At 42.5% G+C, this 17,451-nt stretch overlaps 1 protein-coding gene across 6 annotated transcripts in view; it reads left to right on the top strand.

Moving 5' to 3' along the window:
* Nucleotides 1-13,406, top strand: part of INO80 (INO80 complex ATPase subunit) — a 139,544-nt gene extending 126,138 nt beyond the window's left edge. For all 6 annotated transcript variants that reach the window (XM_053285801.1, XM_053285802.1, XM_053285803.1 and 3 more), the window contains 7 exons: nt 393-551; nt 1,631-1,733; nt 5,944-6,032; nt 7,194-7,349; nt 7,764-7,923; nt 10,926-11,141; nt 11,426-13,406. In XM_053285801.1, coding sequence (XP_053141776.1) covers nt 393-551; nt 1,631-1,733; nt 5,944-6,032; nt 7,194-7,349; nt 7,764-7,923; nt 10,926-11,141; nt 11,426-11,631 — 1,089 coding nt within the window. In that variant the 3' untranslated portion in view covers nt 11,632-13,406. The remainder of the gene's footprint in view (nt 1-392; nt 552-1,630; nt 1,734-5,943; nt 6,033-7,193; nt 7,350-7,763; nt 7,924-10,925; nt 11,142-11,425) is intronic.
* Nucleotides 13,407-17,451: the final 4,045 nt, after the last annotated feature.

Here is a 17,451-nt window from a genome sequence, read left to right as displayed (position 1 = left end):
GTTGAGCCAGAGGTGTCTTGTGCAGGGAGAAAGTCTGTTCATTGTGGCAGCTGCTGAAGTGATCAGCTTGCACAAGGGTCCATGTGTGAAGTTTTTTCTACTCCCTCCTCTACCAGCAGGCCCTTGGGACCAGCTTTTATGGGGTATTGAGAACTGTATCATGAAGGAGGAAGCAGGAGAGCGCCATCCCACAAGGGAAACACTGATTACAGCTCTCTGGATCAGACCCCTTTTTTCCAGTAAAACTGAATTCTAGTGACCTGCTCACAAGATTATTTTGGGAGCAAAAATAAAAAATATTTACTATAAATTTAAGGTGCTAGATAGCCTATGGATGGAGGTACTAGAATCATTTTTGTATTTGTAACTTTTTTCAAAAAATGCCCTGACAGGTAATTTTCTACGATAGTGACTGGAATCCAACAGTGGATCAACAAGCCATGGATCGAGCTCACAGGCTAGGTCAGACAAAGCAGGTCACTGTGTACCGGTTGATTTGTAAAGGCACCATCGAGGAGCGCATCTTGCAGAGGGCCAAGGAGAAAAGTGAGGTATGAGTAAGAGAAATATATGAAAAATATATTGAAATGTCAAAAGGATAGCAGGGAGGATGGAGTGTGATTATTGAGAAATCAGACACCATCTCCAGAGAGGGAAACATGGTTAAATGGAGATAATATACCACATTGTGTAGAAAATACTGTCCACAATAATTGTGTTTAATTTTTCTATTCTTCATTGTTTTGTTGCTTTTATGCTATTTTAACTTCTTGTTAGCTGCTTTAGGCCTGTGGCAAAAAACAGAATATGAATTCAAAAATAAATCATGCAAGAATTACAGGGTTATATTACAAACTGATAGCTCTGTTAAATGTCCTGGCTTCAACAGAGCTGCAGGTAGATTTGAGCTACTGCTGGATATGCCTATCAGTTAGGGTAGGTCTCTGAAATAATGGCTAGAACAAGCAGAGTGTCAGGGTTCTGATGAGACTGGGGTACACATTATACCTTTCTTCGCTGTGGGGTGCCTCCTAGGACTAGAGTGAGAACTATAGCCCATGTCATTGGCCCCAGAGGAACTGGGGGAGAAACCTTGCCAGCTGCCAAGGCTGTTTTCTTACCAGTTTGAGATAGTTGTGTCCACTTCCCCTTCTGTGTACTGGGTTACCAACACAGCAGCTCCCTCATCAGCATCTCTTTGTTTTTATTTGAGGCCCTCTGTTCTTGGACCTGTGCATATATGAGTGTGTATTAGAAAATAGCTGGTGCCTTATATGTTTGTACTGTGTGTTCATGGCATATGTGAACCAAACTGTAGTGCATTTAATATCTAAAAGCATAAAACATGTACACCTCCCAAAAAAATGTTTACAGTTTGAACCTGTATATATGATCTTTATGTATTTATTTCCTATTCAAGATAGTTTATAAAGCAGAACAACCCAGTAGCAATCAAGTTTATTATGTCACACTTTGTATTGACAACTCAGTTTGTTTTTTTAAAAAGTAAATGTACCTCATCATACCTCTGACTAGCATACCAACATAAGTGATTTCCCCTCTGCCTCTTGATTGCCTTGGCATTGAATCATCTGAGAAAAGCTGCTGATATCTTCTTCCTTTCTTCTAGATTCAAAGGATGGTGATCTCCGGTGGCAATTTTAAACCAGATACCTTGAAACCCAAGGAGGTGGTTAGTCTGCTGCTGGATGATGAGGAGCTTGAGAAAAAGTGTACGTGGGTGACCATATTCCTACCCCTGTCCTATACCTCACCAAATTTTGAAATCATTTTATCCAAATATGTGCATTTGTTTCTGTTTTCTGGCTTCATAATCCATAATTATAAAATGCGATGGATGGAAGAATTTATGATGTGCATGTAGTGTTGAGTTTTAAAGATAACAGAGATATTTGTATTTAGGCTCCATTTTCATTGCCATTTTACTACAGAGTATGACCGGGTTAATTCGAACGTGCCTTACAGTAAAATAATCCAAGGAGAGTTTTAAACCACAGTGGGAGCTTTCAGGTTTGAAGTACAGTGTGGGAAATCATTCTTTCTCCTGCCATTATAGTTCATATGCCTTTGGAGTATAGGGAAAAGGAAGGATGTAAGGAAAGAAAGGCATCACCCACTGTAGTATGTGTTGGGAAGTGGAAGTGTGGTGCATAGGTGAGAATGAGGTGATATGGTAATAATAATACTAGTTGCTTCAACCTGTAATACCTTGCTTCAACCAGTGCTGAGCTGCAGCATGTAGCAAGGATCAGTCATTCCTTCTGCTTTTTAAACAAACTACTCAGGAATATGTAGATGAGGCAAGAGAGAAATCTTCATGTTTCCTTTCTGTTCTGTCTTTCGTTTAAATTTAAATGTCTGGAAAAGGGGCATATTACAGTTCAAGCCTTCAATTAGACTCCTGGAGGGCATTCTAGAAGCATTGGGATGGCATCTTAGTAGCCAGGGTCCACTTTACAATAGCTTATCCAGTGAGATAGAGGTTTTCCTGTCCTCCCAGAGTGGCCGTGCCTCATGAGCAGATCAGTATGGTGCTTTTGCACTCTGAAGAGCTCCATTTTTCTAGGGTTTTCCTGCCCCCACCTCTCTCGATGCATCCTTGTTAGGGATGAGGGCCCCTCATGGGGAGAAGGTGGGGAAATTCCTTCAAGCTGAAATACAAGTGGCACTAAGCACTTCATCCTCAGCAGCAGGGCCTTGATTAAAAGCCCCAGCTGTAATGGAGAAATCTGACACGCAGGCATGGCACCCTGAAGAGCAACAGGCAAAAGGCAAGGATGTTTGCACAGCATTTCAGCTGGTCGGTGCTGCTAACAGCCAACCTCAGAAGAGACCTTTTTGGCACCAAACAAGGGTGTGAAGCCAACCATCAAGGGGGAATTAGCTGTGCTTTTATTACAACTAGTGCCACTTTCAGTTTCGGGCTCTGTCATTTGACTTCCACAGATACTTCTGCTGTTTGTCCCCAGTTGGGATGTGAAAAGGGTGAGTAATTCGTCTCCACTAGTTCCACCCTGTCCTTCCCTCAGATCTCAATGGCAATTGGGGCTTCTCTCAGTTCACAAAGTGGATCAAGGCCCTTGTAAATCAGGAGGTAAAAAGAATTTTCTTCCTTGTAGGGCCGTTAATCCCATAGTCATTCCAGTTCCTACTAATAAAACTGCAAAAGGGAAAGAAAAGGAAGGATAAACATCATTACCTCAACCTTTACTTAGATTATATACGAATAGGCAATCATCCCGTGAAAAACCTTTGAGAGATCTCAAGGCTACACTGGATTGACTGCAACAACATATTGTGAACTTTTAAATCAAAATCCTATGAGAAATGGTTAAAGGAGCTAAGGTCTTTTTTGCCTGGGGAAGAGAAGACTTAAGAGGAGATATGACAGCCACCTTCAAATATCTGAGTTGCTTCCACATAGAAGAAGGAGCAGACTTGTTCTCCATTGCTTCTGAGGGCAGGACTAAAACTAATGGATTGAAATTACAAGGAAGAAGATTCAGGCAAGACATTAGAAGGAACTTCCTGACTATAAAAGCTGTTCAACAATGTAGCAGCCTGCCTCATACCATCATGGACTCTTCTTCGCTAGAAATTTTCAAACAGAGGTTGGACAGCCATCTATCAAGAATACTGTACTAGATTCCTGTACTGATCAGAGAGTCGGCCTGAAAGACCTCCAAGATACCTTCCAACTCAATAATCCTGTAATTCTGTGAACTGAGAGATTATCAGTGTAGAGTCTGGAATGTCTGGGAGTAGTACTGGACACTCTTAGACACAGAAGGTTTCTCACAAAAGAAAGGCAGAAGATGATCTTCCCGCCAACATACTTCATCCAAGGGATGAATACAGTAGACTATAAGGGTCTTAATCAGAGTACTAGAACCTTAAGGATCTGGCCCAGCTGTTTCCCCTGATGAACATGCCAATACCTGGTCAGTTTGTTGCAATTCCATGTTTGCCCTTTCCAGAAAATCATTTGGTTTTTGCAGGACCAGATTGTGCCCTTCACTTACCTCCAGTTGCTAGTCTTATGAAGTCTCTTGTTTCTACCTGAACTGGCAGTTCACCCCACTTGAGTTGTCTCAGGAATTCAGCCTGTTAATTGCAAACAGAATAGCCATTACTACAAGTGCCAACCTTTTCGAGTGGAAAGCCCATCAAGGGGTCAGGTATCCCAGTGGACCTTGTCCGGAACATCCATTCCAACTCCTGTATAATGTGCCTCAGAGAAGCACTACAGACTATCCATCTGGCCCTGTGGATCTTCCAGAGCATGGTGACCAGGAATCGCATCCTCATCAGGGCAAACAAATATATCAGCAAAATCGTATGTCAGTGGACAGGATGGCACAAGATTGTGATCTCTGCAAACGGAGGTGATTTGGGCAGAGAGGAATCTCCTGTCCCTGCAACTGGAGCATCTGGTGGGATCAGTCACCCTGGTGACTAACTGGCTCAGCAGAACATTAATGCAGGAGTTCGAGTGGATGCCACACTCACTTGTATTCCACCATAATGAGGCTGTTTGGATGTCCCATAGTGAACTTTGCCATGCCAGAAGATACCCAAGTAAGAAGATTAGTCTCCCATTATCAATTGTAGAAGGCTCAGACACACTGGAGATAAAGTGGGGCAACAAGGACTGGCATGCATGTATTTTCCACAAGGATAAGGTGATACTTAGAGCTGAGTCATCCTTTATTCTCTAGATCACCTCTATGTTCCACATGTCTCAGGAACTTTCTCTGCCCTCCTTCTGTCTCAAGCTTGTGCAGGAACTTAAATGGCTCTTTGATTTTATTTGGACAGAACTGTGATCTCTAGATAGAATGAGATCTTGTTTGTGGCCTTTCAGGGCTGCTTCTTGGAGAAGGAAGGTTTCCATGGCCACAATTTCCAGGTGGCTCAAGGATTAAATTTCTTGATGTATCAAAGTTTGGGGAAAGAACTGCTGTTCAACATTATGGCCCATTTGTTTTGGGGAAGAAGCCACATCAGCCTTCAAAAGGAGTTTTAATTTTGAAGGCTATCTGCCATGTAGCAACTTGGGCTTCTGTATGTACTTTCCCCAAGCACTATAAGATCGATACCTTTTCTTCTGCAGATGAGGCCTTTGGGAGGCAGGTCAACATTTTCTCAAAAAAAATTGGCTGATCAATCTAGAGTCTCAGCCTGCTATAGTATTGCTTTTTAAAATCCTGGTGCTTCTGGAATGCCTTTCGTGAGTCTAGGGAGAAGAGGAAATTTCTTATCATGAATTTCTATTTCTCTGAGACTTAAGGGCATTCCACACACCACTTCTTTTCTCCAGAAGACCAGCACTATTGATGACAGGTGAATTCAGTTTTCTGCCTTCATCACATATGTAGCGGTGGTAGCTGAGGCCCAGTGGCTGGTTCCTTGTCCTATCCTGATCCCTTCTGCTCTTCTAAAGGCCATTAAAGCTTTATGGTTTGCAGTTTTTTCTCAGTCTTTATTTCTTCATCTACATAGAGTTAAGGAATACCTTAGCTCTTCAAGTGTGGTTGAGGAGGACATGGTGACCCCTTTCCCTGAAGAAGCTACTTTAAAGTGGAACCTACCTACTAATTAAGGGGGAAGGTGCTATGCCAATGCTTCTGAAATACCCTACTGGACCTTTGGAGAGTAGAATTCACAGTAAAAAATTTCCTTTTTTACTTCTGTACATTGGTGTAAAGTATTTATATATGTTGGTACAATAGTCTCAGTTCTTTTGAGGAAGGGGTAGGATACTATAGAAGGGAATGGGGCTAGATTGAGATATAGAGATATAGAAGAGGTGGGATTAAAGGGGCAACCCGGGTCAGATTCTAGAAAATATGAGTTTTGCAAGAGTTTTTACAGCCCTCCTGATAAAGATTTCAGACTATTTTTCTTGTTTTAAACTCACAGTGCGTCAGCGTCAGGAGGAGAAGCGGCAGCAGGAGGAGACAAATCGTGTAAAAGAGCGTAAACGAAAGAGGGAGAAATATGCTGAAAAGGTATTTTCAACAATTTTCTGTTCATTTGTTTTCTTTAAATATGAATTTTCATTATCTTCTGGAGCAATAGGGCAGTCTGTTCCACTCAGGTTACTTTCAGAGCCTGCCAGTCTGGCTGGGTGAACAAATCCATCATTTAAAATCTTCAAGGGATGTATGTGTTTGCTTATGTTAGCTGTTGTCTGTTCTTCCATTTTGTGTTGTATTTGCATTTCCCCCCATGAATTTGCTTAAGGCTTAAAAGTTTATTAGAAAAGCTCGCATGGTGTGAAGAAAGTTGATAGAGAGAAATTTTTCTCCCTCTCGCATAACACTAGAACCAGGGCAGTGTTCCCTTTGAGGCGTGTGCATGTGCACACGCTCACACATTTTTGGATGTTCACTCAGTTAATTTCAGATCCTGCTCAGATTGAATCAAGAAGGCCCCACTCTGAATGCACGTGCGCGCACTGCCTTGATACTGCCACCCAGAACAAAACTCATTCCGCACACAGATGAAAAACATTAGAGAGAACATTGAACCAGGGGTCATCTCATGAAATTGATTGCCTAGAAATTTAGGACCAACAAAAGGAAGTACTCTTTCTCACAATGCATAATCAACTTGTGGAATTCTCTGCCACAAGATGTGGTGACAGCCAACAACCTGGATGGCTTGAAGAGGGGTTTGGATAACTTCATGGAAGAGAGGTCTATCAACGGCTACTAGTTGGAGGGCTATAGACCACCTCCAGCCTCAGAGGGAGGATGCCTCTGAATACCAGTTGCCACTGTACTCTTTAGTTGGCTGAGGCCAGTGGAGACTTGAGATGGGACCTTCCCATTAGCCATACTCATGTTGTTTAACTTCTTCTGTGAGACCTGCCTAGCCCTCTCTATAACTGCCTTTGGAGGATTGTAAAAACAATCTTCTCTCATCAGAATTATAGCTTGACATAGGGTGGGGTGGTGGTCTCTGTTTTGCTATGTTTTATTGTTCCTTACTGTTAGTATTTGGGGTTTTAAAAAATGTTGCTTACTGTTTTGAATGCCGTTTTCATAGCAGAAAGAGTGTATAAAAATATTTTATTAAATATATGCATTGTGTGGTTGACTGAAGCCTTATCTGTCTGCCTTTTGGCCTCTTTCTAGACCTTTTGACGTTTGTTTTTTTGTTTGCAGAAAAAGAAGGAAGATGAGTTAGATGGGAGAAAAAGGAAAGAGGGCATGAATCTGGTGATCCCATTTGTTCCATCTGCAGATAACTCCAATCTGTCAGCTGATGGGGATGAGTCATTTGTTAGTGTAGACTCTGCTATGCCTAGCCCGTTCAGTGAGGTAAGGATCTCTTTACATCGCTATAGGGCCATTTCATATATGAAGTTTTCCTACCTGGAGATGCATAAAGTAAACTCCTAGACAGCAGTTTATACTTGATAATTGCACATTTGCCCCAGAACATTACAGAGAATTCATTCTTTTTACAGTCATTTGATGAGATGAGAGTCTGTAATATTTACACCTAACTAACAGAATTTAGAACACAAAATTTTACCTCCTGTTAGAGCCCCATATTCCAGCACAGAATAAGGCAAAGCCACACATGAGACAGAAAGTAGAGCTGTGGGAGTTCTTTGCCTCTCCAGGCTTAGGTTTGTGGAGAGGGAGAGCACTTTTCTCTGCTAGCATAATACAAACTCAATTGATTAGTATAATATAAGCTTACAAGCTTTTGTTTTTTATATGGTCAAGATCTCCATCAACAGTGAGTTGCACATGGGATCCATTCCTCCTGATGAGAGCAGCAATGACATGCTGGTGATTGTAGATGATCCAGCATCTTCAGCACCTCAGTCAAGAGCCACAAACTCTCCTGCTTCCATCACTGGCTCAGTCTCTGACAACATGAATGGTTAGTATGTGTCTATAAACTTAAGGCCCTGGCCTAAGAATATCAAAGTATGAGTTCTGTGTGACTGTAGGATTTGCTAAGGATTATGGCAAGAGACAAACCACCTAATGGCGCAGTGGGGAAATGACTTGATTAGCAAGCCAGAGGTTGCCAGTTCAAATCACCGCTGGAATGTTTCCCAGACTATAGGAAACACCTATATCGGGCAGCAGTGATATAGGAAGATGCTGAAGGGCATCATCTCATACTGCGTGGGAGATGGCGATTGTAAATCCCTTCTGTATTCTACCAAAAGTCAACCACTGGGCTCTGTGGTTGCCAGAAGTTGACAGCAACTCGACAGCACACTTTACTTTATGGCAAGAGACAGTCCAGAAAATTCAGATTTCTTAGTTAAGTTAAATATGATCTATTTAATCATTTGGGTCTTGCTTAATTATTTGGTTTCTGTATTAAAATTAAAAAGCTTTTGTAGTGTATGGGGTAGGAGTGTAAGCTGGGAACCCCCCCCCCCACTCCACCGCCAATGCAATTCTCACCTTAGCCATGAACCTATTGAGTGGCTTTAGGGAAGTTATTGACTCTTTCTCTCACCCATCTGCATTATGTGGATAATAATACTGACCTGCCTTACAAAACTGTTTGTAAAGATTACTGAGATAAAGTATTCCCTCTACTTTTTATCATCATTGAAAGAGTTTTGTTCTGGGCGGCAGTATCAAGGTAGTGTGCGCACATTGTCACACAAACACACAGGGAAAGAATTAAAGTATGGCACGCAAATTTTTAAAATAAATATTATTATTTTCATATAAATTTTATACATTATATAATTTTAAAATATTTTTTATAAACAGTTTTCAACTGTTTTTGTTCGAAATAAACCACCTTGAGATGTTACAGTTTGGTGGTAAATAAATAAAGCAATTAGGCAGAACTTCAGAGAACTGCTTAGGGCCAAGTTGAGGGCTTTAAATGTCAAAACCAGTGCCAGAGAGAATTTTCCACAACCTAAAGGCTTCTTTTAGCATCCACAGAATCCAAACAGTTTTCTAGGCTTCAAAATTATATATGTACATTTGAAAATGTGAAAGGCTCAGCACCAAAGTAGTTTAAGAAAGCCATAATTCTTGTTTAAGCTATTTCTACAGAACTCACCCTCAAGAGTATGCAGACCAACTTTGGTATCATCCAATACATTAACTTGCAGCAGGGAAGAAAGACCGCATTTTAACCCACAACAACACTTTTTCTTCCCTTCACAGCCCCATCCCGGAACAATTTTACTCACCTCTGACTTACCGGTGGCAGTGGCCGAGACGGGACTCCCCCATCCCCCAGGCTTCCACCTCGACAGATTTTAAATTTTTTTTTTAAGCTGCAGCAGCAGTAGCTACGGGGAGGAGGGGTGAGAGGAAAGTCCCTCCTTTCCCCCCCACTAAAGATCGCTGCTGCCGGTAGCAGGATGGAGCACAGCAGCTGGTTATAGAGGAGAAGGGGAGAGTGTCCCCTTTTTTAACGTCTGAAAGCCCACCGCTGTGCAGTGCAATGGTATGGCGGGCGGTGAGCTTTCCACAGAGGCGTATCTAGGGAAAACAGCGCCTAGGGCAAGCATTGAAATTGCGCCCCCTGTCCAAACATCTGACACCCATCTTTCAGATAACTTTACCATGATAGCAGCGGAAAAATACAAGTCTGAAGGTCACATACAAGTCACATATCTGAATATGTGTACAGTGACTTATATTATATATATATATTTTAAAAAATTACCTTTAGCCCCGTTGGGGGGCTTCCTAAAGGCTGCGGGGGGGTTGCAAAGGTTCCCCCTCCCCCCCGCTGGCCTCTAGGGCCTCTCAGGGACCATTTAAGCATGTGCAGTGGCCATTTTTAAAAAAAAAAAAATTCAAAAAAATTGCAGCTGAAAACAAAATGGCCACCACGCATGCTCAAATGGCCTCTGTGAGGCCTGGTATGGCCTAGGGCCTTACAGAGGCCATTTGAGCATGCACGGTGGCCATTTTGTTTTCGGCAGCCTTTTAAAAATAATAATAATTTTAAGAAATGGCGCCCCCTTCAAGTGGCGCCCGGGGCATGTGCCCTGCCTGCCCCACCCTAGATGCGCCCCTGGCTTTCCACCTCCCCTCCTCTCAAGTGATTGCAAGGGCTCTGCAGCCCGTTTCCAGCTTTCCTCCACATGAATAAAAGCTGGAAACAGGCTGCAGAAAGCAGAGCCCTTGCAGCCACTTGAGAGGAGGGGAGATGGAAGCAGCTCACTGCCTGCCATCCCACCAAAATGCACAACAGTGGGATTTCAGAGTTTTAAAAAAAGCAAGCAAAGCGCACTGTGCCTGGCTGAGGGGGGAGGGAGGCGGTGGCCCGGCTGGTGAGAGGGGGAAACAGGGTGCTGGGCAGCGGTGGCAGGCGCAGTAGAGGCTGCACACCCACCAGAAACTGCTGCGTGGGGGCCTGGGGGTTTGTTCGCATGTACGCACCTTAGAGGGAACAGTGCTGAGATAATATATGTGAAGCTTTGCATACTCTCTAAATTAGAACTGTATATAAATGCTACTGCAATTGTGGAATTTATTGATAGAGATACATGTAGGCCAAGTTCAGATGTTGCACTAAGCCTTTATGTGCTAAATGCACTGAACTGTTAATCCTGATTTATCATTAGTATCATGAGCGTTGGAGGAAATTTATAACTTCAACTTCTGGTTCAGGTTTAAAACAAACCAAGATTTGCTGTTGAGTTGCATCTGAACCCAGCAAATCCTGACATGTTCTAATCACAGTTTGTGAATGAGCCAAAATATCCCTGAGTTTTCTTTCTGCCAGTCTTTCAAAAAAATGTGACAATGGATATCTGGCTTGAAGAATAAGATACCTGCACCATATCATGAGTTATAAACACACACACAAATGTGGTGTTTACTAAACTGGATTTGTGACATGCCAATAGATGTTTCCATGTTGCCTTTCTTCTTTTGTTCTTTTAGGAATTTCAATACAGGATATGCCTGTCACAGGAAGAGGTCATTCAGGTAGAAGCCGGGGTCGCCCCAAGGGTTCAAACAGCGGATCAAAAAACACAGGGAAAGGCCGGAGCCGGAAATCAACAGCAGGAAGTGCAGCGGCCATGGCAGGTGCTAAAGCAGGGGCAGCTGCCGCCTCTGCAGCAGCATATGCAGCGTATGGGTACAATGTGTCTAAAGGTACGAGAGCATGTTTTAATTTCTGGTCGTAGCATGTATGCTGTAGTGTAGCTTAGTCTTGTTGCTTTAAAACCTTGGTTTCCACCATAATTATAGGCTAAGATATTTGACATTCACTGCCTTGAGTACCTTTTTGTTAAAAAGATATATATTTTTTAAAATAGTTAAAGCTAACACTAAAGGTCCTACATTTAATTTTAATCCTTCAGTTTTAATTCTGTGCTCAGTTTTAAAAGTCCATAATGTTAGATATGGCCTACTGAGTAAGGATTTTCTTTTTGTAGGTATGTCTTCAGGCAGTCCTCTCCAGACACCGCTTATCCGACCTGCTGGACTTGCAGACTTTGGACCGTCAAGCGCCTCTTCTCCCTTGAGCAAAGGAAACAATGTTTGTGGAACCTCCAAAACCTTAAACCTGACAGGTTCCTTGGCACAAGAAACCCCAATCCGAAAACAGTACAAGGGAGCCCACGCCTCAGGTGGGCGGTAGTAATTTTGAATCCTTGGAACCTACCTATGTCCATATCGGCTTTCTAAGCAGGCCACGCCTACCAGCAAAAGGGTATACAGATGATGCCTTGTTTCCATCCCATATGTGGGTGTGAAGAGAAGATTACTGCACTACTGGGGCAACAGGTGTACTGTGTGCACTTTCATATGTTGCCCAGGTTTACTACATTTGCAGATTTGTGAGGAGGGACAGAGACTTCGGGTGCTTGAGCTTAACTTTTCCTTTAAGTTTTTTTCTGGCATCCTACAAATCATGCGCGGAAAGGATCCAGCTTCAATGTGAGACTGGCTGCAGGATCTCCCCTTTTATTTGTACTCACACCAGCGCCCTCGACCTTCGTCTTTCAGGTTTCATGTGGAATTCAGCCCCATTCTTGTAATGAGATCAGTATCTAAACTTTGGGGGTGCCCTACAGATTCAGAGGAGGCTTCTGGTCAGTGCACCTATTTGGGGAAGCTGTGGAGAAATAACTTGGTGGTTCTTTCTAATGTGTGTGAATGGTGGATACCATAAAGAACAGATTTCAGTGGAAGGGAGAAGAGTTTTGCACTGTGTCCTAGAAAAGGTCTTTTGTTACTATCATACTTCTGAACAACTAGAGTACTGTTTGGTTGGTTAAAATCACATTAGGACAGATTAGAGCTTTTGAGAATGATGTTGCTGTCTCTGCATCACATGGGGGAGCGGGGACCACTTTAAAATGCCATTCTACATCGCAGTACCCAAGCTCAGATGCATTTACTTACATAGCATCGGGTTTTACGTACAGTTTTTTGCAGTCATCTTATATGGGAATCTTAACGGTTTAGAATAAAAAGTCAGCCATTTTGTGTGACATTTTTAACAAGAAGGAATTTAAGTAGGGAGAAAAGATCACCACTTTTCCTCTCACTGTGCCATAGATGAGCTATTTTGAATTTTTTTTTTTTTTAAGGTGCTGCTGTTTGCCATACCACAAAAGACAAGCAGGGGGGAAAGGGCCATTCTCCACTTCCATGCAATCCCCAATAAAAGCAATGTCTCTCATTCTGTGTTCTTTTTTTAAACAAGTCTTATTTGTCAGCAGTTTCCACACCCAGCAGGCTAGGATTGCTCTCATGGTGAAGCAAAGCTCTGTGAAAATTGTTAAAGAGCAGCAATGACATGAGTGCAGCGTTTTGTTCTGGTACTCCATTGTGAATGCACAAGAATCCTCTGTTCGGCATGGTATAGATATACTGTCTGCGTTGCACTGAGATGAAGGAGGGAGGCAGTTCCCCTGCCTTCACATTGACATTAAGTGAGAATTCTTTATGGGCATTTTCATCCTTCAAGGGAGAACCAGGTTACGAGGTGAAGATCTTAGCTAAGAAAGCAAAGGTTTTTCAGTCTCATGCACCTTGCCTGGCATCCCACAGTGTAGAGCAAGTGCTTCCTGTTGACTCTGCCTCTAATTTGCACACCTGAAAATAGCAGAAATGAGTTCAGTTAGATTGATTGATTTTTTAAAAAAACAGATTTGGAGGGGGATAATTGGGAGGGGAGGTGATATTTAAGTTAAATCATGAAGATTTTACCCCTCCCCCTCAGATTCACATGTGTATATACAGTGTTTAGAGGGAATCAGAAAAATGCCAAGCCTTTTTTTCCTCTTTGAATGTGCTGTCTATTTTTATAACTGAACTTGTATATATGTATAAAAAGAGACACATCTTTCTTTTACTAACTGGAGAAAAGAATCTTAAATAAAATGGAGTGAGATAATTTTATGTAAATTCTGTCTCTGTCGTTTATTGTTTCCATGGGAGAGTGTTGAAACACTGCTCCCTGAAAATGTGTCTAGATTTGTGGAAAGTGTCCAAAAGTCTTTATTCTCCTAGCATTAGTGCTTTCTGTGAATATTTTCACCATTTTGCTAATTGATTGCTCTCTGTTTAAGCAAATTACTACGTATAATAAGCTACATGGACATGGAGATTACAGAAAGCATTATCACTACAGTCTCAGAGCCATCTGGCTCATAAATTGATAGCTAAAATTTCCTTCTTTTCTGTTCTTGTGTGGCTGATTTGGTATAAGATTTTTCCCACAGGGAAGTGCTACTGTGAGAAAGGAGAAATGTTAAATGTTGTCATATCATCCTGTATGATTATCTGAATTCTTGTTCCATAAATAATATTGTAGGTTGTGGGCATCATGGATTCCAACACCTACCTACTTACCTGTTCTTCTCCCTTCTTGCTTGAATAGCAAACTGTAAGCACACAGCATCATTTTAATTATTATTTTTTTCCATGTGGTTTGGTAACTGAGTGTGTATCTCTGAAAACCTGACAGACGTTTGTGTGGATGTGGATGGAATCAATTTTAAAAATACAAAGTGTCCCTGATGTTTGTACTAGCATTTGTGTGCTAAGTTGTGATAACACAGGTGCTGTTGCCTTGTGTTGAATATTAAGAAGCGTAAATTATGTTATGTAATATCAGATTTTCTTAGTAAGCTGTGTACCTTGGTCTCATGCACCAAAAGTTTTTCTTAGTTCCTTCTTTGCCAGGCATGTCCCCCTTTGGGTTCACCCTGATTCCTTTGTGATAGTTACCTGTTTATTTGCTGCTTCCTACAAATGAAACTCCTGTAGGGAGATGAGGCATGGCCTTCCTGCCCTATATGTTGTTGTTTATTTATTTATTTTATTAAATTTATAAACTGCCCCATCCAGAGACTCTGGGCAGTGTATAACTAGTTTAAAAAACATAAAAACAAACAACATTTAAAACACACTACTTAAAACAATATAAAAACAATTTTAACACAATTTAAAACCAATTAAAATACTTAAAAACAATTTTAAAACCTTGGAAGGCTAGGCCAAACAAGTAAATCCTTAGGGTTCTCTTAAAGGCCAACAGCGAGCCTAAATTGCAGATATCTGCTGGGAGTGCATTCCAGAGGCCAAGAGCAGCTATAGAGAAGGCCCGGTTCCAAGTCGCCACCAGACGTGCAGGTGGTAACTGGAGACAGATTGCTCCAGATGACCTCAATGGGTGATGGGGATCGTACAAAAGAAGGCGCTCTCTAAGGTAGCCCGGACCCAAGCTGTTCAGGGCTTAAAGGTAATAACCAGTACTTTGTATTTCTCCCGGAAACATATCAGCAGCCAGTGTAACTGTTTAAAAACAGACATAATATTGTCTCTCTGGGTTGCCCCAGAGACCAATCTAGCTGTTGCATTTTGAACTAACTGAAGTCTCTGAACTACATACAAAGGCAGCCCTACATGGAGTGCATTGCAATAGTCAAGCCTGGAGGTTACCAGCTGATGCACCACCATTTTCAGGTCATCCTCTTCAAGGAATGGGCGCAGCTCTCAAATCAGCTGAAGCTGACAGAAAGCACTCCTGATCATAGCCTCCACCTGAGATACCAGGGTGAGGCCTGGGTCCAGGAGTACCCCCAAGCTATGCACTTGCTCCTTCCGGGGGAGTGTAACCCTGTCCAGCACAGGAAGATCTAACTCATCCCTCAGATTCTGAGCCCCTACAATGAGCACCTCCGTCTTGATTGGGTTCAGCTTCAATTTGTTATCCCTCATCCAGCCCATTACTGCCTGTTGGCAAGCATTTAGAGAATGAGTGCCATTTCCTGATGATGATAAGGAGAAATAGATTTGGGTGTCATCAGCATACTGATAACACTCTGCACCAAATCTCATGATGAACTCACCCAGCAGATCCATGTAAAAGTTAAAAAGCATTGGAGACAGAATGGAGCCCTGAGGAACTCCATATAATAGCTCCCGTTTTGCAGAGCAACCATCACCAAGCTCCACCATCTGGAAACTGCCTGAGAGATAGGAGTGGAACCACTGCAAAGCAGTGCTTCCTATCCCCAGTTCCCTCAGGTGATCCAGAAGGATACCATGGCCGATGGTATCGAATGCCACCAAGAGATCCAAAACAATCAGCAGTCACACTCCCTCTGTCAATTCCCTGGTACAGGTTATCCATCAGGCCTACCAAGGAACCTCAACCCCAAATCCCGCTCTAAAGCCAGTTTGAAATGGGTCTAGATAATGGGTTTCCTCCAAAACTGCCTGGAGCTGGTTAGCCACCACTCTCTCAATCACCTTGCCCGACCATGGGAGATTGGAGACCAGTCTATAAATATCCATTACTGAGGGATTTAGGGAAGGTTTCTTAAGAAATAGTCTAATAAAATATCCTTCAAATAAGGAGGCATCCTACCTTCCCTTAGCAACGAGTTAATGATATTAACTAGGCCATCTCCAACAATTTCCTTGCTAGACAGAAGCAGCCAAGTCGGCATGGATCCAGAGAACAAGTGGTAGGCCGCACCACCCTAAGCAGCTTATCCACGTCCTCAGGCATCACAGATTAAAACAGATCCAATCTGCTTTGGATTTCACTACCCTAAATAGTTTAGTGTCATCTGCAAATTTGGCCACTTCATTGGTTATCCCAACTTCTAGATCATTTACGAACAGGTTAAAGAGCACTGGTCCCACTACAGATCCCTGGTGGACCCCACTTCTTTCTTACTTCCATTGTGAAAACTCTCCATTTATACCTACCCTGTGTTTCCTGTCCTTCAACCAGTTAGCAGTACACACATGTACTTGTCGCCTCATCCCATGACTGCTAAGTTTCCTCAGGAGTCTTTGATGAGGAACTTTGTCAAAAGCTTTTTGGAAGTCCAGGTATACTATGTCAACTGGATCACCCTTATCCACACACTTGTTGACACTCTCAAAGAACTCCAAAAAGTTTGTGCGGCAAGATTTACCTTTGCAGAAGCCATGCTGGTTCTTCCCCAGCAGGGCCTGTTCTTTTATGTGCTTTAAAATTTTATCCTTGAGAATGCAAAGAACTCATTTAGCTTCTCTGCAACCTCCATATCCTCCTTAATAATCCCTTTAACTCCCTCATTGTCTAAGGGTCCAACCGCCTCCCTTGCAGGTTTCCTGCTTCTGATATATTTAAAGAAGTTTTTGTTATTCCCCTTGATCTTTTAGCTAAATGTTCTTCAAACTCTCTTTTTGCCTCCCTTATTGTCACCTTGCATTTCTTTTGCCAAAGGTTGTGTTGCTTTCTGTTCTTCTCATTTGGGCAGGCCTCCCAATTTCCGAAGGAAGTCTTCTTCCTTTTTATGACTTTCTTGAGGTTACCTGTTAGCCATGCTGGCATCCTCCTGGCCTTAGTAGTGGTACCTTTCCTCCTTTGGGGTATACAATCTAATTGGGCTTCTAGTATTGTGGTTTTGAGTAAATGCCATGCCTTCTGGAGCGAAGTGACTCTCCTGATTTTCCCTTTCAGCTTTCTTTTCACCATACTCCTCATTTTGGAGAAGTTTCCTCTTCTGAAATTCAAAGTTTCTGTGTTAGACTTCTTTGGTGATTCTCTCCCAGCATGTATGCTGAATTTGATCACACCATGGTCACTGTTCCCTAAAGGGTCAATGACACTGACATCGTGCACCAGGTCCTGGGTGCCACTCAGGTGTAAGTCCAAGGTCGCCTTCTCTCTGGTAGGTTTCAAGACCAACTGTTCTAGGGCACAGTCATTTAGCGTATCTAGAAATTTGACCTCTGTCATTACCTGACTGTGAATTTACCCAGTCTATGTGTGGGTAATTGAAATCACCCATTATTACTGCCCTGCCTCTCCTTGAAGTCTCCCTGATTTCCTTCTGCAACTCCCAGTCACTGTCAGCGTTTTGATCCGGAGGGCGATAGCACGTCCCCAGTAGCACGTTCCCTTTCAGGCCTTGTATTGTCACCTACAGGGTTTCTGTGGAGGACT

Source organism: Hemicordylus capensis, chromosome 1 (assembly GCF_027244095.1).
Source record: "Hemicordylus capensis ecotype Gifberg chromosome 1, rHemCap1.1.pri, whole genome shotgun sequence".
Taxonomy (NCBI): Eukaryota; Metazoa; Chordata; class Lepidosauria; order Squamata; family Cordylidae; genus Hemicordylus; species Hemicordylus capensis.
This window is presented reverse-complemented; position numbering and strand designations above follow the sequence as displayed.